Source organism: Malurus melanocephalus, unplaced genomic scaffold (assembly GCF_030028575.1).
Source record: "Malurus melanocephalus ecotype Western Australia unplaced genomic scaffold, MMel_1.1 scaffold_59, whole genome shotgun sequence".
Taxonomy (NCBI): domain Eukaryota; kingdom Metazoa; phylum Chordata; class Aves; order Passeriformes; family Maluridae; genus Malurus; species Malurus melanocephalus.
In genome coordinates, this window is record NW_026623291.1 from 1,250,134 (window position 1) to 1,276,849 (window position 26,716).

A 26,716-nucleotide genomic window follows, 5' to 3' on the forward strand; every position below is an offset into this window, starting at 1 on the left:
CCGGCCATGGTCGCGCATGCGCTGTGCCCGCCCGCCGCGCGGCCCGGCTCCCTCCGGCGCTCCGTACGATGCCGCCCCTCGCCCCGCGGCGGGGTCAGGGCGCGGGCGGCCATCTTGTGGCGGCGGCCCCGGCGGGTTGTTGTCGGTGAGGCCGCGCCGCGCCCCCCCCGCGGGCGGAGCAGCCCCGGCCCCATGTCCTCCTTCTCGGAGTCGGCGCTGGAGAAGAAGCTGTCGGAGCTGAGCAACTCCCAGCAGAGCGTGCAGACGCTCTCGCTGTGGCTCATCCACCACCGCAAGCACGCGGGGCCCATCGTCGCCGTGTGGCACCGGGAGCTCCGCAAAGGTGCGCGGGGGGTTTGTCCGGCGGGGGCCGCTCCCTCAGTCCCTACCATGAGGGTACGGGGGCTGCCCACGGAGCTGCCGCTGAGCGCGGCCGGTTCCTCCTCGCGGAGCTCCGCGGGTCGGCACCGGGAGAAGTTGGTGCCCCAGGAGTTTGTGGGAGCTGTTTCCCTCTTGTTGTTGTTTACTAAACTTTGGGGRAATACCACGTGTGAAAGGTGTATTCCGGTGATATAGGCGGTGTTTTTGGGAAGGCAGAGGATGGAGGAGCAGCCAAATGTGGGTTGAGAGGGAGAGGATGCCCAGCTCTGGGCGGGCAGTTTGGTGTAAAACAAGAGATAGACAAATTAAGTTCCCTTGGCTGTGTGCTCAGGGAAACTTGCAAGTGCTCTGGCTGTTTGGCGTCGTTTTTRAATTTTGGATTTGGATTCATACAACTCACCCATTATAGAATTACTGAGAGGAGATAAGCAAAGAAAAAGTAGTTGCAGAAATCTATAAAACTCTTTGGTGCTGTCATCCAGAAATATTTTGTGTTTGTTTTCCTTGCAGATCAAGTAAAGTTCAGGATGAAGCCATCTGCAAAATTACCTTAAGTCACGGGAGATTGACTAGGAACTAACAAAGGTGTCCCTGCCGATGGCAGTRGGGTGGAACGAGATGATCTTTAAGGTCCCTTCCAACCCAAATCATTCTGGGGTTCTGTGTGGATCCCTGTTCCCAGGTGCAGCTTTGGAAGCCACCAGTGTCACTGTTCCCACTGCGGGCTCCAGCACTGTGAGCCCCTTGGAGCAGCTAGGGTATCTTTTATGTGATTGCTAGTTGTTGCCATTTATAGTTTATTTATGAGTTTCTGGAAGATCTGAGTTTGCTCTGTTGCGGTAATAAGCACTTTTGTTTTCTGCCTCCTGGGTGTTCATGATCATTTTGCTCTGGAGAATAGTGAATCCCACCAATTCTGGCTGTAGGAAAATAGAAACTGGTGGTGTCAAAATAGGAAAGGTTAAGGTCGATGTTYCAGACATTATTTGGAAAATATTTGAGTCTTCGCAATAGCTTTCTTCTACAGTTTCAGTTCTAAATTATGGGGTTCTTTACCAAGAATTTTTCCATTTAATAAAAAATTAATTAATTGTTTTATGAATTTGCTGGTGGGTTAGAACAGCTTGTTTTAATTGTGTTTAAAATTTATTTATTACACAGTTTTTTTCAGAGTTGAGATGTCATTGTGCACAAAAAGCATTAAACTCGTGTTTGTTTTATGAATTAATTGAACAAAGAGTAGAAGTAAGGAGATTGARAACTACTTGACTTGAAGGCCCTGATTTGCCTTGCTAACATGGGAATGTTTTGAACTTTGTTTTTAGACTACAAAGCTATAAACAGCTTTGAAAGTCCTGTTAACGATTCCAGGTGAAAGAAGTGAGAAATAAATACAAACTCTCCCTTTTTTTTCCTCCTTTCTTCTTTTCTTTTTTTTTCCCCTTTCTCAGCAAAATCGAGTAGGAAGCTTACTTTCCTATATTTAGCTAACGATGTCATCCAGAACAGTAAGAGGAAAGGTCCTGAATTTACCAGGGAATTTGAATCTGTTCTTGTGGATGCGTTTTCTCACGTTGCCAGGTACGTTGCTGTTTTTCTTCAGCTTTCCTCTCTTGGGATTTGCATTCTTGTTGTTCAAAGTTTAATTCAGTTGGGTTTTGGGGTTTTTTTTAAGTCTCAGGGGTGCTTGTGCCCTCTCTCTAATAGAGATTGGACTGACTGTTTTGTGCTTGGGGACTGTTTAGTTTATTTGGGCAACCTTGTTTGTGTATGAACCAGCCCTTCACAGCTTCACATGTTTGCTCTCTAGTGCAGCTCCTATGAACTTTATTTCAATTGTTACCAAAAGATCTGGCAGACCTGTTTGTGGGCAGTTGGCTGTGTTTATTAAAGCCACATAATGAATGCTCTGCCCCATTGCYCAGAGACTTTAAAAGAGCTGATGTTTTGGGTCACTGAATTCTCACCAGCCTTCTGGTTTGAGCACAATTTCTTTGTGTGTTGCTTGTTCTGATGGTTACCTGACCAGTCATATCCTTGGTGGAGGAAGGAGAAATTTCATACGTGAAAGAGAAGAAGTGATGCAGCCACCACCTTATCAAAACCACACTGTTATAATGTTGTTTTATTGAGGTTGTCTCTAAATGCCATAATAATTCTTGTTATCTCAGCTAAACAACATTAATGCTCTGGGTGTTTGTTGTCTGTTCTGGAGGGTTGTCTAACTGTCACTGCRCACACACTCTGAGTGCATTTAAGTGCCTAATGATCCAATCAACATGCTTTAATTGGGATGTTATTGACTGAAACAACTGTTTAAAAGTTAATACTGAGCTGTAAACTTGTCAGCTTGGGGGCATTTTATAAACTCTTACAGCAAATTCTGAATGATAGCAAGTTTCTTCTTTGACAACTTTTCTTGCCTTTACATTGAGGTGGGAATGTGGGGCACTTCCAGGCAATCTTTAGGTCAAATAAAGGGGAAAATTGGTCACAAATGTATTCTGCACAGTTTCAGGCAGTATGAGCAAGATTCTCTCCAAGTGTTCACATATTGCAATGGATGCAGCTGCTAGTTTGGAAGATGCTCTCTGAAAACATAACGAGTGTTGATCAGCTGAACTATAATGATTTCCTAATCTTTGAACAGAGAAGCAGATGAGGGCTGCAAGAAGCCCTTGGAACGATTGCTGAACATCTGGCAGGAGAGGAGTGTGTATGGCAGCGAGTTCATACAGCAGCTCAAACTGTCTATGGAAGACTCCAACAGCCCCCAAACAAAAGGTAAATGTAAATTACTTGTCATGTGTGTTTTGTTTTCAAATTGGTGCATGTTTCACTGGAAATGCTGGGCTCCTTTAGTGGAGTTGCTGCCAGAACTCCTCATRGAGATTCTTCACGATTGTCTTGAGACGATTGATTTTCGTTAARCCCCTGGTTCTGGTTTGCAGGTTTGCTGTCTTGTGCCTTGTGGCTGGCAGTGAGCTTAACTGGACGTGACATCTGGTGTCACTCATGCAGACTGAGTGCTCCAGGCCTACCTTTTGGGGTGAAGGCAAGTCAGTCGTGTAGGGAACTATTGTGTCCACCTCAAGTCAAGTGTCGAGCTCTGCATCTCTGAGACTGCTCAGCTGGGTTATTAGAACGTTTTATTGAATACTGTTACTGCTTTCATTCTCATATTAATTGTTTTGTTTTCTGTAGTTACTATATTTTATTAAAATGCAGCAAGGAGTTCTGAATAATTGAAGTCTGGTATATATACCCAGAAGCTGGTCTGGTCTTTTTTTTTCTTCACCAGCTGACGTCATGTGGGGAAAACTAACTCTGTATCATTTAATATCATTAGGACATCACAGGTATAGCCTCTTTACTGTATGATATGTGAGAAACTGAGCATAAGCTTGTGTTTACTGTGCTTTGATGCTGCCTTGGCAGATCTTACCTCTTCTATAGCAGTTGGAATTGTTTCACTGGTAGTGCGCCAGAGGAAAGAGGGTTGCAGTGGGATGCCTAAACTATGGAAAGTGAGGGTCATTAAAAGTCAGGAATGTTCTAGTCAAGGGGATATTTGTCCACCTTGCAGCTGAAGGCAGTRAATGCTCCATTCCTGGAAGTGTTCAAGTCTGGGTTGGGTAGGGCCCTGAGCAAGCTGRTCTAGTGGCAGGTGTCCCTGGCCATGGCAGGGGGTTTGGAATGAGATGGCCTCTAAGGCCCCTTCCATTAAGCCAGTCTATGATTCTGTGAAGTGTCAGTGTCTTCAAATGAGCTGGAATGACATTGCTGCTCTGGTCATATTTTTTTCTATTCCACACAGAGAGTGGTGTGAGAGAGTGATGGTGTGAGAGAGCTGATTTGTTCATTAGCAAAGGGCTCTTATGCTGTTGTTTGGTGGTGAAAGCAAGGTCTGATTGAGTTGATATTTAATGTAGAATTAATATGGAGATGTGAGCATAAATGAGACCTATATGTGAAAACATCTCTGGCTGTAGCTTTGTGTTTTTTCACACACTGCTGGCTGCAGTGAATGAGACACCTGTGTGCCATTGAAGGACAGAATTTATGTTTGTGATAATCCTGACCTGATTGAGGTTTTGAAACTTTTAATTTAATGCACCTGGCTCAGTGTTTCCCAAGTGTTACACTYTGAATCTAAATGTATTTCTAATTGTTACCATGTGTTATTTCCTGGTCAGTTGGCAACCAGCTGTTGCTCASTGTCCTTTCCCTTTGGCTCATGGTATCAACCACTTTTTCTACTGTTGTCTTCTCAACTTAAAAACATTAGTACAAAATCAATCTTCTTGAGAGTAACAGACCTTCGTCTGTAGGAAGCAGTGTGAAGGAATACAACCCCTTTAAGAACTACTGTGTGCACAGCTTCACTTGGCAAGAAACTTAGTTTTGGTCTGAGTAATTAGAGATATTAATGTAGTATCTTTTATTTGAAGGAAAGTTCAGGCCTTTTCATGAGTGTAAATGTTGCTGTCTTGTCAATTCATGTTCAAAAAGAAATTGAGATTTTTAAGAGAAAAATAAATTTGAAAAATTCAGTAGTTATCCAAGGATTTTTTTTCCTTGTTTTGACTGGTGTGTGTGGAAATTAGCTTCTTGATAGTAAGAACTAGTTTGCCTGGGGGTTTTATGGATTTCTAAGATGAATTGGTGTTTGAGTTTCTAGTGAGTTGCAGGCTTTGTTGTGGTTACTGTATTCCATTTTAATCAGGTAAGCAAGATGGAGATTAAGGTGTGGTGGTTTACAGATGTAACAGTTGTCATAAATRTGGAAAACTATAGTCCAGTGCTCCTCCAAAGATCTTCTGGCTTTCTGGGTTTGTGGATGCCCAAACTAGACACAGGTGAGAAACAGGCAATATTAGTGTTTGTAGATTAGTGCAAGCTGTGCTGTTAAAATGTTAGAGCTCCTTAAGAGCATCTGGTGCTGTTGATAACACTTGGTTCTGTGATAACAGCTGTTCTTCAGTATTCTTCAGCCGAAGGTATGGCAGCAGGTCAGTGCAGGTACTTCTCTGTGGATTTTTCATACTGCAGTATCTTAAATTCCTGGGCTGGTGGRTGCTTCTGTCTTGAGCAGGATGTCTCTGCTTATCCTGAGAGCACCACTTAGAGTTGTGAGACTTGCTAAATGCAGTAGAGCCCTGTATCTGTGAGGAAATATGTCTTTAAAGCTCATCAGTGAGTGTTTCAGTGGTAGAATTTGTTTCTTGTTTTGTGAGTAGCAAGGCCTTGGGTAATGCACAGCAATTCAGTTGTCTGCACATGCTGAGTTCCTGCTGTGGAGCAGAGCTGATTTCCCTTCAGAGAGGCTGAGGGGTAAGAGAACCAACCCTTTCTAAGCATTATATTCCCTGATTTGACTGCTCAGTGGTGCATCTGACTACCAGATTTTAGTCTTTCTGGTTCCTTAAGGAGATATGCATATGCATGGAAATAAGCTTTTGAATATTGATACATTGTTTTATCTCTAAATGTATTCGTTAAGTTTGCATTTGCTTTCTCATTAATCTCATTTTTATTAGAGTGTTTCTTTTCACAAGCAATAGGAAAGAGAAAAACCACCCAATTCTCTCAAAGACTGGAAAAACTAGGTCTTAAAGGTTTGATGTGAAACCCTTCAGGCAATACAACCGATATAGCTGATGTGTTTTCTTTTTGTTGCCTTTGTAATAGGCTGTTGAAGGAGGTCCTTGAGTGTGCTGTGATGTAGGAGTGTGTCACTCTTAACACAGAACTGAGCTGCTCCCCAACTGCTCTCATTGTGTTTATGTTGCAAATTCTGGCACARAAAACCAGACCTGTATTAAAATATGGAGAAGAACAGAGAGGGGAGCAGGCAGGGAGGCTTCTGAGGGTAGCTGAAATAAAGRCACCTGGACACAGGACTAGGAATGATTTTGGAGCAGCTCAGCTCTGGTTATGCTCACTGTAGGAGAGGCTGCCAGCAAATATATATTGTAATGAGAACTTCAGCAAGTAATCTACCCCCAAAGAGAGAAGGGGTTGGAGGGGGTGCTGAAGCATTAGAAGTCTGTTTACCTCTAAAACCAGTTATCAAGAGATGAGAACAAAAAGATGAGCACCTGAGATGGGAAGATCCCCCAGGTGGCCAGCTGACAGGAAAAGCTCAGTTGGCAGCAAGGCCTTTGACACTGTAACCTTCCTCAAGCCACCAGAGATTATTTGAAGCATAAAAATTGCTGCAGAAATACTTTTGCAAGTCTCTGTGGATTCTGCAACAGCAAGGTAACAGCAACCTGTTGTGTCCCTGCAGAGCTTTTAGGAGAGCAGTTGGCTGTTGTTATGGAGAAATGAAGTTTGCTTTGCCCTTTGGAGGCTTTTAGGGAGTAGTTCAGTTTCTATGCTATGAAGAGCACAGCAAAGCAGGAAAGCTGACTTCATTGGTAGTAGGGGCTTCTCTGTCTTCCTTATRTCCATGTCAAGGTGGGCTGTTGGTTTTTGTGGAAGAAGCTCTCTGTATTCTATAGACAGGATATTTTGATTGTTTTAGGTATGTGTTACATTCTGATCCATTCTGGATGCTCTCAATACTTGTTTTCCCTTTCTCTGGCTGGATTTGACAGGCTTTTCTGGTAGTGTAGACTGTGATGGCTAAATTAATCCTGGCTGAAGATTTTGAAAGTTACCCAAGCAAGGTGTGTTATAATCTGTGCTGTGCTTCTGTTTTCTTTCAGGGGTCCTTTAGCTCCATATGCTCTTGGGTTTGAAARTAAGTGAGGGTAGTTTTTTCTATTTTGATTAAATTCAGATGGTGTTTCTAGGATTCTCCAGCAACTGATGCTTAGGTCTGCAGGTGCTCAGCACCATGTACTTCAGAGTGGTTCCAGTCAGACTCACTTGGCCTTGTTCAGACAGAATATTCAATGAATTCTGAATCCTCTGTGTTAGAGTGGTGAGCAAGTGTAATGCTGTGTCTTGTGGCAGACCAGTTGGCAACACAGCAGGAGTAACTCTTCAGCAATTTGAATCCCATATCTCATTTTAATTTTCACTTGTGTGATCGCTGTGGTCATGCATTGGTTGGCTCATGTTTATCCTCTGTTGGTTAATTACTTTATGATAAGTACATACAAGTGATAAATACTGATGGCCTGTTGTGTTGCTCTGGGTAATTTAAAATCCTCTGTTTGGCCACTTCATCACCTGCTCATCTCCTGTTAACCCAACTCATGTTTCTCCCAGACCTCAGTGGACAGCAGCTGTTTTCCTTGATCTGGTATTACACTGGCTTGTCAGTCAGGTTGTCAAGCACTCATACATCAGTTGGATACATGCAATAATTAAGCTGTCCCTTTTTTTAGTCTAGATAGCTTTGTTCTAGCAAACATCAACAATGCATTTGATTTAGGGTAACTCTTCTGTGCTGTTTTGCCTTCCACTGAGTGAGTCTGTTCTCTGACAGATGTGTTTATGTCTGCCTCAGGAAATCATTCAGCTCTTCCCCCAACAAGCAGAATATAACAGCACCTCTGATTTCTCTTCATTTAAATGACGTTTTTTCATGTATCCCACCTGATAAGGCAGGCAAAACAGCATTTAAAGACAGACCTTTCTGTTTGGTTCCTCATTAGAATGGAGCAGTCTGGTTTTGTTTTAAATTGAGTGATCTTGGATTTTCCTGGGAATCAAAGTACGTACAAAGTCTGTTCTTGAATTCCATTATTATCTTGGCAAGATTTGATTCCATTGAATAGATACTCATAAGACTATCCAAAGTTTTCTTTAAAATTACCTTGGAACTTRTTGACTTTGGTGGCAAATCTGAAAAATTATCTACCTTCTTTTGAACTTTCTGTGGCTGCATCAAAGGCTTCATCAAGACTTCTGACTCATTAAATAAACTGTCTCTTCCCTTTCAAGCTAGTGYTTGCCACACTGAGGTTCATTTAACCAATGTTGTCTTGCTTTATGACCCTATTTCTAAAGTGCTTCAGGTTACCTGCTTGGAGATCTGTTCATGCTCTGCCCATTGCTGTTGTTGCTGTCACATCTTGGAGCTGTAGTTTCACACAGCTGTCCTGAAGCCCTTATTTTGATGAAAGAGTGGAAGGTTGAATAACCAGCAATTACTTTGCTGATTGTGGGACCACAGAGAGTGTATACTTGATGCAGAAGGATAACCTGAAATTCTTCTGTCTATGTGTACCTTCACATCAGTGCTTCATTTCTACTGGAAGAAATCCTCACCTGCACAGTCAGTRTTAGCCAGAGCATCTGAGCAGGGTTGAAATCTGTCATTTATTGACAGCTTGTTTATTTGCCTTTCCCACTTTCAGTGTAGAAGACACAAACAYGTATGAAATGCTCATGTGTATCCTTGTGCTGGCCTGTACAGAGATACATGAGGAGACAAAATCAACCTTTTATTACTGTTTTGCATTTGAGTGTTTGGAATATGATGCCAACTATAAAGTCCAGCGGTGGCCGTTCTCTGGAGGGCTTAATCATCAGAGTGTCCATCTGGTGTAATTCTTTGAAGTAGAGATAGTTAAGGTGGGCAGATCTGGCATTCAAATGAGTTGTTTCTACATCTTTAGTTGCAGAGGAGAAGAAGTCCCTAAAGCGAACTTTCCAGCAAATACAAGAGGAGGAAGATGATGACTACCCTGGGAGCTACTCACCCCAAGACCCTAGTGCTGGGCCACTGCTGGTATGTGGGATGAGTTGAGTGTGGGAGAAGCTCTAGAAGCCACACGGCCACCTCCCTGTGTCACAACCACCTCCCCTGTGTCACAGCCACAAGGTGGAGCTGACAACAAGTGAAATGGATTTAGTGGAGGGATTCGGTTTGGGGTTGAGGAGTTCATGTGAAATGCAACAGATTATTTTTTCCTATTTCAATAGTGTGTCGCTTCTGAGCAATTCCAGGTAGTCTAACCCAAGGTTTGAGTAGTGCTGCCAGGAAAGAATTTCAAAGGACTGTTAGAAGAAGAACAGGCCATATTTTAAATTCTTTTTAAGATCAGTGTGTAGCCTCTAAAACGTAAAACTGTGACACAGTTAATACACAATTTTTTTTTGTAGGCTATCTCAGTCCGTAAGTTATTAAAAAGCACAACATTTGTTAGATTTGTATGGAGCTGGTAGGAAAATGAGCTCTGAAGACTTTAGAGGCTCACACAAAATAGTGTGGAAATAGTTGGAATGAAACAGAAAATCATTGCGGCCATTTGAGGCTACGGAATGAACATATGTTAACCCACAGTCTATTTGAAGAGGATAAAAAATTACACCATCCATCTGGTAAACTGTAAACATTGAAAAATAAAAATAAATAACAGTTGTCAAGGAAATAAGTGAAAATTTTGTTGTTTTTACCTCCAGATGCCTTGCAGYTTATGGGTTCTCTTGATTATAAACATTGTTACTGTTGGAAATAATTTGCATTTGCAARGAAGTAGTAAATATTAGGTAATGGACCTCTTTGTTTTTCAGATTAAGAAAATATTTGTTTAAAATTTCTCAGTGTTTTCATTATTTTTTGAACTATTGAACTGTAGTTTAAAAATCAGTGGTTGTGTTTATGGGCCTAGTGTTCTGTTTTAAAAACCTCCCATCGTTCAGTATTTTTAAAACAAAAAAGCACCACTTTGTTCTTCCTGTTCAGGGAGTTTCTCTGTTTAAATTTTCTTTTGAGCAAGGAGGAAATACAACATGTCAGGGATGRTCCTCCTAGAGCTGTCCTCATCCATGTCTTTTTTAAGTTCAGTTGCATTTTGAGTGAATTAATTTGAACTGACATATCTTTTCTCAGTGCACTAAAGCCAGCTGAGAGGTGAGCTGAGGGGACACAGGGGAGCCCACTTCAGTTGCAGAAGGCTGTGTGCATGCAGGGAGCTGTTTGAGGACATCCATGGCTTTGCAAAATCAGGATATTATAAAGTTTGCTTTATAGAAAGAGTGTTTATCATCATTGGAGTTTATGGTTAGTAACAAATTACAGAGTTCTAAACTTTGTTGTGATGGAAATCTGATRCAGTTTTGTTTGGACTGATAGAAATTTGGGGTTGGGTTTTTTTTGATCTGTCAGAATGCAGCTTTGGAAAAGAACAAAAAAGTGCCTGTATGCTCCTGTGAGGTGAAGAGATGTCAGGGATGCTTGGGTGGGAGTTACAGTCCCAGCTTGAGACAACCACCAGCCCTAAATGCTATCTCAGGCCAGTGTGGTTATGTCCTTCTCAGCTATGTATGAAATGGTCACTTCTCCTAATTGGACTGAGAAGTTTCCGACTGCAAAGTTTTGAAAAGGGTGACCCCGCTGTAATTTATTCAGGAGTTGCTAAACACTGGGATCGTGTAAACTCACTGAATGCTCCCTCTGTTAGGAGTCAACAGTTTAAAAATTACTTGAAGAAAATATTCCCCAAATGGTGGCTTTCAGAGGTGGGTGAGCTCATCTGCAGTGGCCACATCCCTGGGAAGTGGATGTGGTTAGGGTTACCTGGTTTTACTGTTGGCTCACTTGTCTTGTAGACCGAAGATTTGATCAAAGCTCTACAAGACCTGGAAAATGCAGCGTCAGGAGATGCGACAGTGCGGCAAAAAATTGCTTCCCTGCCTCAGGAAGTTCAAGATGTTTCATTACTGGAGAAAATTACAGGTATGAGACTGGAAGATGAATGAACATGGGTCCAAAGAATAACTTGGAAATCAAAGTGTGGGCTTTTTATTTAAATAATCAGAATGTATGGTGGAGTGAATGCCAGCTTTTGTGTCCTTGCTTTGTAGTTCCGGGGTAATTAACAGATAACAGACCTGTAAAGTAACATTGAAGATTAAACTTATATAGCTGCTTCCATTGTTTTGGCTTGGACTGAGGCTTTTGTACTTTGAGGGCATCATTAGCATTTTGCAAGAATATAATGGAAATTGGGCCAGAGTTCTCAAGTGGCTGTGTTTGCTTTTGAACACCTCAACTGTTAAGGTATCTTGAGGTTTTATCARACTGTGCTGAGTACACACATATTCTTGATTGGTATATTTTTGAGTTCTAGCAGACTGCTGAATACACACATACTCCTTGATTGCTATGGGAAAGGCAAATTGCTACCCCCATTAATCTGTCAGTCTTTGTTTAAATTAACTTTTGCAATTGCATTTGGAAAGTAATTTTAATAGAAACATTTAAAGGTTGAACTGATTTGACTCTTGTTCCTGGAGGTAGTTTTAATTTAGAACTCATTATGAACTATCACTTGTTTGGTCCTTTATTATATATTCTTACAGTGTCCAGCTGGACTCTGTGCAGTTCTTAGGTTTGTGTCGATACATTTGAAATTATTCAGATAAAAGAGGAATTAACAAATGCACACTGTGTTTAAATGTGGAAAACACCTGATTTGTTTACTTGAGGTGCTTCCTAACATTTTAATTAACCTGTTCATAGAGGCTGACTATTCATAAATTTATAACCCCCCTCTTCACTGACATCTCTGAAAGGATAAAATGCGGTCAGTTACGTCAGTGTAAATAAAAATAAAATACAGCCCATGAGGTGTGTAAGTCCTATTTCCTGTATATCCCTGTGATAACAGCACTTATTTCCCTGTCAAGCCAGAAGTATATTTACGAACAAGATGTTATTGTGCCTGCGGCTCATGAATTGCAGCMTTTCTGTCAACAATTGGAAGTTTTAAACTTTGTCCTCTAAATCACCCAACCCTTTTGCACGCAGACAAAGAGGCTGCAGAGCGGCTGTCGAAGACGGTGGACGAGGCGTGCCTGCTGCTGGCCGAGTACAATGGGCGGCTGGCRGCCGAGCTGGAGGACCGGCGCCAGCTGGCACGGATGCTCATCGAGTACACCCAGAACCAGAAGGATGTGCTCACGGAGAAGGAGAAGAAGCTGGAGGTGAGCACCTGTTTTGGAGACTGGCAAAACATTTGGCTCACCTAACTCTCCCCCTGGGCTCCTAATCTGTGGGTTTCTCCCAAGAGAGATTATTCAAGGTGTTATCTTTACATTTGGTCCCAGGTTATCTAGGTTCTAGTTATCTTTACACTTGGAGTAAAATGGGTAAGAAAGCAGTGTCATACCTGGAGASTGCAAAYCTGTTCTGATGCTCAGTCTGATAARCCTCAAGGCCTAGAGCTCTATACCTCATAAAAAAATACAGACTTGCCTAACACGTACTTTATTTTGTTATGAAATCCTCCTTTTTCAAAAAATCAACCTCCCTTTTCCATAATTAGATGGGGTTTTTTTTATATTGCTTGATATTTTTGTTATTCTTTTCCTGATGGTTGGATGTCCTTCATCTGCCTCCTGGGCCCCTGCTTGATTAGGGAAAGCAGTTTAAGCCAGATCTGCTCTCCATYCTTTAACAGTCATTTACCCACAGCTTCTGTGGTGGAGTTTAAATGGGGCTGATAGTGAAAGACAATTATTTGTGTCTCCTGTGCAGCTCCTTTGAACAGGGAGGGCAGGACCCTAAAAAAGCCTGGGGCTGCACTGAGCCCCCCTGCTCGGCCCAGTGCCGTTTGAGGCTGTGCAGCCAGCTGTTTACAGCTGTTTATCAAAAACCTACCTTCTCCATGGAAGTTCTTTCAGCAGCACGTTGTGGGTCTAGCAAGGAGTTTAATTAATGACTGTGGTTGTATGTCACTGTGCCATCTGCTAAACTGCCCCTTGGCGGCACATTAAGGGCTTCTCTGCACCACGCTGCTGGTGATGAGCAGCTGCTGTGGGGTGGATGGGAGGGGATGTGGAGGACAAAATCTCTTGGAAGGAGACTGTGCTGCGGCAATTGCTGACTGTTTACTCTCGTGGCAAGYCTCCTGCACTGACAGCTCGGCAACATTGTTCCCAGATAAAATTCGTTTGGAGTGTTTTCGTTGCCCTATGTTTATATTGGAGGTTCTCAATGCCTTGTGACTGAATTTCTTCAYGCATAGCATCAGTCTTATGACTGAGTCAGTAAAAAACACTTTCAGACATGGATATGGATGATGCCATCAAACCAAATCCTGTTTGGCAACTGATTTATTTTCTGTGGAAGTCTTGGGAAAGGTTTTGAATTTTTTTCTTGCTTAAAGGACTCCTGTCTAGTAGGAACATATATACGTGTGTAAAAAAATGCATAAATGACAGACATACTGCTGTTTGCTTTTAAAAAAGGCATTAAATAGATAGCAAAACCTGTGCAATAATGTTTTGAAAGGTCCTGACCAATTCATGATTCTGAGTCAGTTTAAGACTCTGAAACTGAGAAATCCATAATGACTATGAAATTAGCATTTCTAATACACTAGCTGAAATGTGACAATTGTGGAGGTTTTTTTTTGTTTGGAAAATATCCTTTTGGTAAGTAATGTTGCTTGCAAATTGTAACTCTGGCAGAGGCAGAAATGTAATTCTGAAAATTAAATGTTTTGCTAGTTGAGCTGCTTTGTTAATGGTAATAATCCTGCTGATGGCAACAGGACAGGCTGCTTGCTCACTGTTAAGTGTAAACACAGTTCTTCAGTACATTAGAAAATAAAGCATGACCCTATTTAAATATTAGCATCTTATTAAATATCTGTTTAGGTTGGTRTCTTTGTCATTCTGCCAGACAAGGTGGCCTCAGTGCTGTAGCAGTCTAAACAGAGTTGCAGGAAATGCCACGCCAAGAGTGAACATGAGGCACAATTGATATTCGTGTCAGCTCTCAAACCTCAGTGAGGGATGTTGCCTGATTACAACATTCCATTGTTCTGCCCTTGTAGAGGGTTAATAAACAGTAGAAGATGCTGGTTACAGATAAGGCAGGCCAGATCTGCTTATCAGTTTTGTTTGAGTCTTTGATGTTCTCACAATATTGATAAGCCTTGATTTTTCTTTGTAGTGCTAATAAGCGTTTTACTAGAAGGATCTGAAACTCTTGTAGCAATTAAAAATGTATTAAAAACCCAAAACATTTACTCAGGCAAGGTCTAAAATGAGAAAATAACTTAAAACAATCTAATTTTACATATCTACTCATTGTAGATGTAGAGGCTTTGCTCTCTCGAGCTATCTCTTCCAGAATCTTTTGTACTATGAGTTTTTTCCTCTTGTGCTGTAAGTTTACTGCTTAGATGAGAAGGTGTGTTTGGATAGAAGATGAATTGTTTTTTTCACCATCCTCATCTAGGCTGGGGAGAGGGGCTTCTGACAGTAATAGAAATCAAGGCTGTATTTTAAGAGATGGAAATAATTTGGAAATTACYCTGKATGTTTTTTATATTTTATTTACTCRCAAYRTCTTTCRCTGTGATAGCAATGAAAGTAGCTAAGCTGTTTCTTTGTGTAAAGCAGCTTTTGTGGTCTAAAGAGCTGAAGTTCACTAATCCTGTTAATGCTGTCCCTCATGAAAAAGCAAATTGGCAAAACATAGATAAACTCAATGTGTTTGTGTCTTGTGGGCTAATGTTCAGAATACTCTGCATGTCAAACCCCTGTGACACAGCTCCTGTCATCGGTTGCAGAAAAGCTGTTTAATTGAGGGACACTTCTGAGGAAGGTGGTTTTGGAAAGGAATTGCACATCAACATGGATACAGCTGGCATGAGTAAGAACTGAAACAGTGAGGGGCAAAGAAACACTGGTGATCTGAAGGGAGAAAGCTGGCATGGAGCCTGACGACCCTAAAGTATGGACAAACTCTGGTTTTAGGGTAACGAGAGAAAGAAATCAAAGTGTAATAATTAGGATTTCTTTATCCTGGGAGTGGTCTTGTGATATTTTCGTTGTAGTCTAAGAGCATTTAAGAAGGTAGATTTTCTTTCATTCTATCAGTCAGTAAAATCAGCTGGCCCCAAACTGATAYTAAATAGGCTATAACAAGGCATATATTTTCAAAGGTCAGTATTCCTCAGGTTAACTTCCTGAAAGGTGCAGGGGATGCTGTCATTCACCAGCTGAACACTGAATTTCTTTTTAAATGGTGCTTCATGTTGTTCAGCAATTGTGGGCTTGATACTGCAGCTGCTGTTTGATCTTCTGTGGCTGTGACGGATCAGAGGTGGCCTGGACATTCACAATAGCAGATGACAGGAAATAAAATCTACTTTCAGACAGRCGTAGAATCAGGAACTGTTGTTTCTATAAGAATGAGATAAGGTGTCCTTSTATCTCACATTAGTATTGAACCTCCAGTGGAAGTTTCCTGATTTGTGTTATTTTTGGCCATTGCTGCCCCATTACAATTACAGAACACAATCAGCTGGGGAGGGTTTTTGTCCTCTGGCACCTGAGCCTGCAGAACTTCAAGGAGAAGAATTGTCTTTTGAAGTGTGAGCGCTCTTCTRGAATGCATGGCAGGCAAGGAGAAAAAAACCCAGGGAATTAGTTTGTGTAAAACTGAAATGTGGGGGGAAAACATCCCATGTTGGTGTACCAGRCAGCTGCAGAATGAAGTCAGATAAATAGATGAGACTGGAAGAACCAAGGAAAAGTAGAGCAAGGAAATGACAAATTGTGTAGAAGCTTCATGGTACCTGAAATAACTACTGACTGTAGAAAACCTGGAGTGAGTGAAGGGAGGGTTATTTTAATCTGAGGGGGAAGGAAGAGGCAGAAAACATAGAAGATTGTGTGTTAGAAATTTTTGTTTGATTTGCAGTTGGTAAAGGCAGTTCTTCCACGTACCTTTGGTACCTGTGTTTGTGAGAGGTGACATGAGGAACATGCTGCAGCATGGGGCAGTACGTGTATGTAGGGCAGTGTGTTTGGAGGGGTGTGTGCCCTCAAATAAGTGTGTATATATATGTCTGCAGCTATAAATTTAAAGAACAGACTGTATTTAAGATCCAGTTTAGGGGAAATATTCTGACTCTTGGCTGCAGCTGAAAAATTGTCACTTAGAGTCCTGCTGAGAGCTCTGGGGGTTTTTAGATGTTTGGTGGTTTTAATATTCATGGCTTCAAGGCACCTTTAATAAGGTGTTAATGCTGTGCCCACACAAATTTGCAAACTCTCTTTGATAATGCATCTCTGAGGGATGAAGTGCACTCTCACTTGAGGTTTTCTGGGCTGCCCAGCACTACACATTTTCTTGAAATACAATTTAGTTCAGTGGGTTAATAGGCAATTTATTGCTGCACTGCTTCCAGTGCCTGAGTCTCTGTAGCGTGTCACTGTTGGCACGGCTTTGTGGCTGCTGCTTCCCTCAGACAGGAATTCCTGGGTTGTGTGGTGTATTCATTTCAGTGGTTTAGACAGTGTAACTGGAGATGAAGTTTTAGGGTTCTTGCCAGGAAGCAAAATTGTCGGTGTTTTATGTGGGTGAAGTAACAAGRGCAGCTGTGGGAACCAGCAGCAGAAGCGGGGTCAGCTCTGCACCCCTGGTGAGGAGATCCTGAGCTGGAGCACCTGGACACAGTTCTGTAGGACCAGACAGGTGATGAATGGGGCAACAAATGCTGGGCTGTGCACCAGTCCTGCCAGCTGTGAGCCACTGGTGGCTCTGGGTGTGGAGTGAGCACAGGCTGCTCCATGAGGATGCCATGAGCTGACAGCTGCAGGGAGAGTGGGTCTGTTGGGCCATGTATGGCTTGAGGCAACAGCTGTGCTTCTTTGCACCATGCAAAGGTACAGTTTCTATACTTTGTAGATTCTTGTAGGTATTTATAATTACAGTAGTGCTGCAAACAGAATCATGCTAAACAATAAAATAAAAGCAAATATTAACATACAACGTTTGTATGCATGAAGCGAATGAGTGTATGACTATGCCCTTGCTTAGCTACAAAAGCATTAAGATGCTTGGAGAGGTGAAGAAGGGCACAGCTGCTAGCTTGTGCCCTAAATGTTGTTGTGAACATCAAATACACCCCCTCAATGTTTATTTCTGGAAAGGTATTTGACAAATGAGGTTTTGCGTCCATCATACAGTGGCAGCCTGGGAACTTTCTGAGAGCTTTTGAACATTGCAGAGGTTGAGGCATCCCCAGCAGCTGGAGAAATGCTCTGTGGATGCCTCTACTGCTTCCTCTTCTGTTGTCCTAAACAAAGAGGAGMGCAAGGAAACGAGTTACAGTTTCAGAGCATGTCATTCTGCCAAGAGCAGAAAAAGCATCTCTGCTGAAGTGTGATGAATGATGCCACAGAAGAAAGAAGCCTTGTCACATTTAAAAGAGCAGGACTGAACAAATTTAAGGTCTGAAAATGAACTGAAGGCTCTGTAAGGAAATAAATCATTCAAGCTCTGATTCCTGGAGTGCATCTTTCAGATAAAAATGCAGATTTGCTGGCTTAGTGCTACTGCAGAATGAGGAAACCTGGCTTCACCCTGGCATTTGGTTTCACTTTGCTTTTGAGGTGGGTTCTAATGCAATACACTTGTGGCATGGCAGAAGTTTCCCTTTCTGTTTTTTCTAGTAAGTATGTTTTAAAAATACTTCCAAGTGGCAAGGAGCAGAAGCTAAGGAATACCTAATCAACTGCTGCAGTATTGTGGTGTATTTAGTGTTTTCAAAGAGAGTTGTTACCTAAACATGGCTGTCAGATCTCTCACTTCACTGCATACTCTCCAAATTTCTGCTGAGCCTCTGATGCATTTTTCCCCTGACTTGTGGTCTTTTGCTTTCCTACAGCTGGTGCAAGCTGCGACGTATCAAAACCGTGCCTGACCGGCTGCTCTTCGCATTCACTTTACAAATTCTCATTAATGCTTAGCTAGATGTTTTCTCAGTAGATGCAGTTGCTGTGATGGCTTACAGCATGTTCCTGCTCGACCCTGCGCAGGAGAGGACGTGTCCAGTGCACACTCTGAGCCAAAATAAGCTGAAATCTATGCTGTGGAATGCAACAAGGTGAACCAGGCCAYGCAGCAGTGCTCAGGATGAATTTCCTGTCATGTTGATTACAGTCAGTTCTAYAATGTTCAAGCAAGGCTGCTTTGGAATGAAACACTCTGTCAGATTCATTCAGTGGTAGTTAATTCTGATTTTGCATTTGTTTCAAGGACCGAGTATCTAATTCTCTTGGCYACTGAGGATGTAGAACGCCACGCACTGAAAGGGAATGATGATTAGCAAATGTGTCCGTGTGGCACAGTGCCAATTTTTTTCCTGTATCATCCTGAAACTCCTGCTTACAGCAGAGATCTCATTATTTTGTCTAAAAAARGCAAATAGCATCCAAATGCTATTAATCTTAATATAAGCATACTGAGCAGTGAGGCAATTAGCTCAACACAGAGTACAAACGAAGGCCTCGGAAAGCAGCTTTTAACTGCACTTCGTGTTGTTCAGTTTCATGGAATGGAAGGACCTTAYGGAAAAATCTGCAAGGTGCAGTTTCCAAGCATGTGATGGGCTACATGAAAAACATGGTTTCCCATAAAACCCGCTTCCAGAGTCCCACATTGTGGCGTATGGGCAGAACTTGTGGAAATAGTGAAGCCCTCAAGCTGGAATGGGGTTCCATGTCTCTGTTGCTGTGTATTCTCAAGGGGAGCAGCCAGCATTTCCTGTCTCACCTCTGGCTCCTGATCTCTCCATTCCTTGACAACTTTGCCAGGAGTCAGCACAGCATCTSAGGTCCAGTGGTKTGGAGAGGGTTAAGCATGGAGCAGATAGTTTTTTACCGTGCTCTGTGTTGTGTATCCAATCTGTTTAGTAAGTGTTCATCTAGTCTAAGAAATTGCAGTTTCTGGATTACTCCCTTATTTTCCATTCCTGAATTTAGTGATGCTTTTCTGAGCCAGTTTCTAATGGCTTGGGGGCTTGCTGCCTTTTTCTTTGGAAAATTTGTTCTCCCTTTTATTTTTTAATTTGTTTTTTTAATAGGTGAGATTTAGGCCTTTGATGTGAACTAGATAATGCTTGCATTTATCTGTTAGTAAAGTGGAATTACTTAGAYTTGAAAGGAATATGGTTCTCAGGGTGACTTGTTTTTTATTTTTTGTCATCATATGCATACAAAAGATTCCCTTCAAATTGGGAGGATATTTSTGATAACTCAGTGTTCCATGTAGCCCTCAATGAACAGTATCCCTAAAAATAAGGRCATGCTAAGAGCAATATTTTCCTAAACGTTTGAAGCTGTTAACTGTGAATCTGGAAGCAGGTTGATGCTGTTAATATGCAGAGGAATTGCTTCTAAGTCTGTATGTTTGCCAACAGCAGTGTGGTTTGGACTCATCTTGATGGTTCTTCATTTGTCTGTGTGTTTTATGAGAACTGAGGCAAGGCACTGGCAAGATTCTCCCATAAGTAGCTCTACTGGGGAAGGAATGTTGTTTGCATCTAATATAACTGTAATGGTCACGCAAATCATCTTCAGCTCAAAAGCCATCACATTCCGGTCCTGACTGTCCATGAGAAATGTTGGATCCTTGTTGTCTCATCAGTTTTGCCCTGAAAATGGCAGGACATTTGTCTTTCCATGGAGATTGTACCTGTTTTTACATAATTGTTTCATGTAGATCCATAATTGGATCCATAAACCCATAATTGTTTTGTGTGGATCTTGGCTTGAGGTATTTTCTTGGCTTATGCCTGGAATTTACACCTTCTTTTCATCTTCACTGCCCAYTTATTAAAGCTGGAGGACTTGCCAGCTGCCTTGCCCTTCTTTTTTCCATTCCTATCTTTAGTGGGTATTACTASAAACACCTGCTGATACTCACTCTTGACCGTTTGGCATTCTTGAGGAGGAAGTGCTGCCAGTTCTTTCCTTGCTTGATATCCATCATTCCRTGGCAATGGCTTGAATTATGAATTTTTAACTGTTTTTTTAAGATTGGCTTCTGTGGGTTTCCAAGTCCAGCCTCTCTCACCTTCTCTCTGCCARCATTTGGAGTACAATAACACAGTAGATGTTCCTGCTCTCTCAGCCATGTGTGCAGGAGCTGGTGTGCTGCTGTCTCCTGCCCTGGGGATGTGCCCTGAGCTGAGCACTCCTGGGCATTGTCCCTCCCTTTCCCCAGCGTTTGCTCCCATGTTCTTTCCAAGAAGAATCCCAAGTGTTGGAATGCTGTGCCTCCATGGCATCCCTCTTTATCTGCTGCTGTTCTCTATTAATGCTGAAGAATCTGGGGTGTYTGTTTTTGTTCTCTGTCTTCATCTCATGAGTTTCTTGACTTGTTTCCTTCTTTCAGAATTTCCCAAAGAGTATGACTAGGGATGTGGGTGCATTCTTATTGTGGTCCTGATTCTCTGTTTTTCATTAAAAAAAGACAGATCCTCGCAAAGTAATGTGTGCTCCTTCTCTTGAGTTTTTTGGGTTTTTTTTGTAACTGTTCTCTAGGCATGAGAACAGCGCCCTGCAGTTCATGGACCTGGGAGGGCTTTGTTTGGATTTGGTTATTTCACTGCATATCCTGTGTATGTTAACAGAAGTGTTTGGTTGTGATGGTATGTTAACTCACCATAAAGGGCCCCATAAAGGATTTAAGTTTGAAATAGGCTGTTAAAAGTCATTCTTWCTTGGTGCTGGCAGGAAATTGATGGGATACACTTACATAGCCATTGCAGGGGTRTCGGGAGTTGTTGCGATTGACGGCTGCTCTCACTGTTCTAATTCAAAATAATGAAACACAGAGAGTGTAAACTCCTTGCTTGTAACCCCACAGGAACTGCTGTGCTTTGATGTTTGGAGAAGGTGAAGAGAATTTCCATCACTGAGAAGGTTAGAAAGTCTGGATTAAAGTTGTAAACTCTTCAGAAAGATGTTTTGATTAAACATGTGCCYAGTTTTATTTGATCTTCAGAGATACAGATTTCTGTTCTCTTTGCCAAGTAATTAAGAAATGAAAAGTAAATTGATATTCTAGCTGGTTGTGTGGAAGTCTGTTCTGTGTATAGCTTTTTTTCCAAAGCTCATTGTTTCCTTCATTCTGGAGGTGCCATGAAAAGTAGGACACATGTAGTTGAGTAAAGACTGGCACATTCCAAAASAAATTATGTGTTACTGGGGTTTTAGTCCTTCAATTGCTGTCTTCTGTGACTGTTATGCGAATGTATAGAATCACAACACTTTGAAAATCACATAAACAGTCTTTAATTAAAATCTTTTGTATTGGATAACTTGGATGTGTGTTGGGCTGCTCTTACGTGGTCTCTCAAYAGAATTGGCCACGGTACAGTTCTTTCTTCCATTTTCAGGTCCAAACTCCTTTCTCTCCTCATTCTGACACATGAGTCACTGATGTCTCTGAGACCTGGGGAAATTTCTGCACGTAGATAGTGGATTTCTTACTGCACTTTTATTGCTCAATCCGGACCTCATTTGTAGAAAAACCACTTGCAAGTTTCCTCTTCAGGGATTTTTAACTTGCTCTTTTTTCCCTCCTGTAATAAACTCCTGAAGATGTTAGTGTCTGTTTCCAATGTGGATGTGCCTTTCCCTGGTTTACATTCCATGATCCTACACGTGTTTCCATGGTGTCCCTGCCACTCCAGTCTCACGGCACAGCTGCTGGGGTTGTAATGTGAGCTCATAAAGAGATCCTGTTTGGCAACCAAAACTTGGGGTTGATTTAATGACTTGAAAGGGAAAATTAGATTAATTAAACGTTTAAAATTGATCAAGTTGGATAGCAGTGAACATTTTGGCAGCATAGTAGTACCTGTGGTGTGCCTCAGCCTATGGCCTCTGGCAGTGGAAGGGTGTCAGAGGAACACTGGCAGCAGTTGGGAGTCAGTATTTGGGGAAAAATACAAGGATAAAGCAACTCTGCAGTGACACTTCTCTCAAATGCTCTATCAGGCCCCAGTGTGTGCAGGTTTGGGGACATCTTACATRTAAAATTAGTAAGGCAGGGCAGGGTTATTAATTCAGGGATGCCAGAGCCTGTGGGCAGTCTGTGAATTTGGGGCAGATGGCAGGGTCTGCAGTTGTGCCAGCAGTCACTCAGAGCACCAGGGCCTGGCCACCTTCTGTGAGTCTTCACCTGGAAGATACTCCTGGCTTAACTAACAGCTCTGTTAATTAACCTGTGCTTAATCTTTGTTCTCTTTGTCTCTTTCCCTCAGGAATATAAACAGAAGCTTGCTCGGGTAACCCAAGTGCGCAARGAGCTGAAATCCCACATCCAGAGCCTTCCAGACCTGTCACTGCTGCCCAATGTCACAGGAGGTCTGGCACCTCTGCCATCTGCTGGGGACCTGTTTTCAACAGACTAGAGCAAACCGTGTGCCCCAGTTTCCATTATTACCAGCAGAAGTAAGAAGACTCTGGTGTTGGCTGGAAGTCCAGTCTTCCAAGATCTGCAGTAGGAAGGAACTTGCAGACCCTGCTTTGAACCTTTTGGCTGCTCGTACTCACCCTCTCTGTGTACACTGGCTCACGTGAGGGGAGGAAGAGGAGTGAGTTTTGTGAGCTCTAAAGGGAGTGGGGGTGGTCCGTATAGGCAAACTTCTCTCATCTTTTCCCATACTCTTTAGTTGCTGTTTGCTCTTAGCACTTGTTACCCCCACAAAGATCACAAATCATGTACACACATACCTGGGAAGCTTCCAGAGGAAGGCTGACCATGCAGCCTCTYCCGTCTGTACAATTATTGTATTATTTCTGAACAAGTCTTGTCTGTTGGGTTTCTGAGCCCCATCTCTGGGAGCAGAGGAGTGGCTCATAGGCTTCGTAGGGATGTGTGTGCATGTGGGTCYTGTGCCATGGTGGGGTCAGGGGAAGGCATCTGCTCACCAGTGGTACAGGGAAAGACTTTTCCTAAACCTGCAGTTCCTCATACTGCTGTGGGCCTGATGTGAAGGTAGTTCCCATTTGGTATGGATGTAAATTGAATTCACAGGCAATAAAAATAAGCAGCTTTTCTTTGTGAATTTAGAGGTAGACTCATAAATTACACTGTGCTGAGCAAAGCAGAACTGGATGTTACCTAAGTGGGAGTGGAAGTAAATTTTGTTCTAGCTACCTTAGATTTATACCACATTTTTCCTCTTCATTATATCAAAGTAGATGGTGATGGAAGCTTTGGCTTAACAACCTGAGAGGCTAGAATGGTGTGTGGCAGCTGCTGGTGTCCTTGTGACAGGCATTGTTAGGTCTATTCTCRGGCTGGTTACATTGAAAATGCAATGATACAAACTCTCTCCATAGCTTTAGTGAAGTTGTCTGATGCACAGAAGTTAAATGTGGTATAAATATTTATTTATATAGAAAATAGACCCATATATATGCATATATCCTGTATGCACATGTACCATGTCCATGCATGTAGATATTAGAAGGTTGTACTTAATTTTGTGTCACAGATTGTGAGTTGATTTTTATAATCAGGAAAAGTGTAAGAAACAACAAAGGTAAATTTTAAAAGCTCTTAATTCCATTATGTTGCTGGCTAGTGTTTTAGCTGCCAGAGGTGTAGTTACATTTCAGTTTGTGTGTTAGGTGTGACAAGATGGACTCTGATCACTGAACCATTCCAATCTGGATACAATTCTGTTTAAATTTAGCACCTCTCACTATAAAACAGGTTCTCATTCTGGAGACACTTGATCTGGTAACACAGGTTTTGTAACAGAGAGGCTGAAGTGAGCTGAGGTGCTCTCTCTGTGCCTCCCTGTGGTCTTGAGCTGCTGATGTCAAAGCCAGGAGAGGAAAATGCAGAAATGCAAAGCTCGTTCTGCTCCGCAGTAATTTATTTTGCAGGCTGCTCAGTAGCCCGGTCAGCATTCAGTTACAGCAAACAACAACACAGCATCGTTTGATCATTCAGTTGTTCAGAAGCTCACGTCCTTTTCCTACTGACACTTCCTTTTGTCCTTTTTTAACGCTCCTTGCACCCTCACTGCCCAGCCAACATATGTGTTTTTCTCTTTAGTTTACAGGAATTTTTCCAGTGGCAGAACTATCCGTTCCCTGAGTCACTTTAACTGTGCAGCCTTTTATGGTCCAGACTTTAGATAAAGCACTGTCYATTCTCTCTGCTTTTGCCAAAAATGAAAAACAAAAAAAAAAATGCCCATCAAACTTCAAGAACCCAAACCAAAAGACTCTTTTCCATCCTGATTCAGCTCACAGAGTTACCCCGAGGCTGTTTAAACCAAGTTATTTTGAGCATTGATTGAATGTGTATCCATTATAGGACAAAAAAAGCTGTCAAAAACCGATGTAGACAAATGTGTTGGCATCTCACGTTTGTGTTTTGGGCAGATCTGTGAGAGAGTTGTCTGTCTGTTTTTTATTTTTTAATTGAAATGTTCTGATTTTTTTTTCTGAATATATGTGTGTGTTTTATTTTGCTTAATTTAAATGAAGTCTTGTGGTTTTTAATTTTATTTGTTTTACTTTTTGGGCAAAGGGCATCTGGTGAACTAGGTGACATTTTCTGAAGGTTAAACAGATTTTCCCACAGTGTGTCTTTTTTAACAAAAGCTTAAATCTGTATATGAATTGACTTAGGAATTAATTTAGACATATAGGCTGCCATTTGACAGCAGTATATTCTGAAATGTCTCATAGATATCTATTTTTGAATAAAGAGGGTGTCATTGAAGAGTAGTGTCTTTACTTTTTTCCTCAATGCTCTGGCACCCTGTGGGATTTTTTGGGGTTTTTTACCCTTCTAAAGCCCAAGCAGTGACTTTGGGAGATCCATATGTCAGTTTTCCACGCAGAGTGGAAATGTGGCATTTTAAGAGGAGATGTCCGTTGTTACTCTGGGGAAAAAATACAAATAAAAGCAAAACGTGGGATGGGAGGAAGGTGCCTCCCTGCATGAGTACCCAGAGCTGCTGTTCTAGCTGGGTCAGTGTGATCGAAACCTCTCAGCTTTGGGGGGGTCTTCACATCACCCTGGGAGTTAATTCTGGACGTTTTTGGGGGGCTTAGGGATTCTTCAATTAACCAGTCTGYAACAGCCTCTGTGGGCATGCAGTGATTGTTTCATATGCCTTGGAGAGTATCTGCAAAGCGGATTATGTTTTATACTGATTTACAAATCTTCCCTTAAAGGGACTACATTTAGCCGTGCTTTCACAAAGCCTTGCAGAGGTTGGGCAGTGTTGTGGGAGCGGGAGGGAGCTGGTGTGGTTTTTCCCAGTGAAAACCACCTTTGTGTTGTGTTGCAGGAACTAAGGTGGGGTTTTCAAAGACGTAAATTTGACAAGGTACTGGCTGTCCTTCCTTGACTTTGCAAATCGGGTTTTTGTTGTTTTTTTTTAAGAACAAATGCCTCCAAAAATACTTGACTGTTAGGCAGCTGTCTTTGCAGTTCAGTGCCTYAGAGCACTGGTGTGCATTCCCTTTTCTGTGTAACCAAGGAATGGTGGCTTATGCACCTGTACAAGGTGAGGAACTCCTGACTAACTGGCAGGTCAGTCTGTGAGTTCCCAGGTTGCGATGGTGATGAGGAAGGGCTGGCAGAGCCTTGGAGTGGTGCAGGCTTCCTGCAGGGGGAGGGTGGGCAGTTGTGCTGCCAATGTTTCGACCCAGGGCGGGATGCTTTGGGCTTTGTCTGGTTACTTGGGCCAAGTTTTGATGTGTTCCCTGCTCATTTGCAAAATTCATGTATATTTATCTCTAGGATTAGAAAAAGTATAAGCTGTCCCTAATGCTCTGAAAATAAAAATGACCTCGTAAAATACTTGGATGAAATGTCACAGCAGAGACGGCGCCAGTCTCTTGGACTGAGGCTGGGATGTGTATTTGCCAGTGATTTCAGTGGCTTTAGGAGTGTTCCACAGGCATCCTTTGCCTCTGTCCCACCTGCTGCCAACAGTAGGTAGGAARCAGGTTGTTCATGTTTATTTTCAGCTACTCTTCATGTAAGGACATATAGGAAGAAATTTTATAAAGCCAAGGGCCTCACAGGCCTCTATGTGTGCTGGAGCAGATAGAATCGTGGTTGTGCTGTTCACACTGATGTTTTGAGGCAAAACGCAGGAAACCCCAGCCAGTGTGGGAGGGGGATGTTTAAGGAAAATGAGTACCTTGAGTACAGAAATGTCTAATGGTGCAGAGCAGCCATCGAGGCTGAATTCTGGACAGGGGCTGCAAATCCATGTCCCAGTGTTTTCCCTTGGCAMAAGGATTGCAGCCTGGCTGGCACATGGTGGCCAAGCATTGCACTGCTGCTGGTGGAGCAAATCTGTGTGACAACTGATMGTAAATCATAAGCAGATTTAGGGTCTTGTCACTTCTTTCTGGGAAGAGGCAAATTTTGTCTCTGGGAAGAGAAAAGTCTTGTTTCATCTTTCTGGGAAAAGACAAGGCAAGGCTTGTTCTGGGAAGAGATAAATGGCTGACGGTCAGCACATCCCTCTGCTGCCAATGCCCTGTTGATCGGTCCTTGCTGGTTTGTGTGTGTCAGCCCAGCTCGTTGTGAGGGGCAGGACAGGGACCCCATCAGGGATGGACAGGGGTGCTC

General features: G+C 42.4%; 1 protein-coding gene across 2 annotated transcripts; it reads left to right on the forward strand.

Annotated features, from left to right (window-relative positions):
• Positions 1–35: 35 nt before the first annotated feature.
• RPRD1B (regulation of nuclear pre-mRNA domain containing 1B) lies at positions 36–24,862 on the forward strand. Of its 2 annotated transcripts, XM_057365993.1 has the most exons (8): positions 36–343; positions 1,833–1,962; positions 3,032–3,165; positions 8,958–9,070; positions 10,894–11,020; positions 12,095–12,270; positions 20,960–21,015; positions 22,362–22,424. In XM_057365993.1, exons 1-7 carry the CDS (start codon positions 193–195, stop codon positions 20,990–20,992), a joined length of 864 nt encoding a protein of 287 aa, XP_057221976.1. In that variant the 5' UTR covers positions 36–192; the 3' UTR covers positions 20,993–21,015; positions 22,362–22,424. The 2 variants fall into 2 exon arrangements, with proteins under 2 accessions (XP_057221976.1, XP_057221975.1); XM_057365992.1 differs by lacking the exon at positions 20,960–21,015 and having other exon boundaries at positions 38–343; positions 22,362–24,862.
• The last annotated feature ends 1,854 nt before the right edge of the window (positions 24,863–26,716 follow it).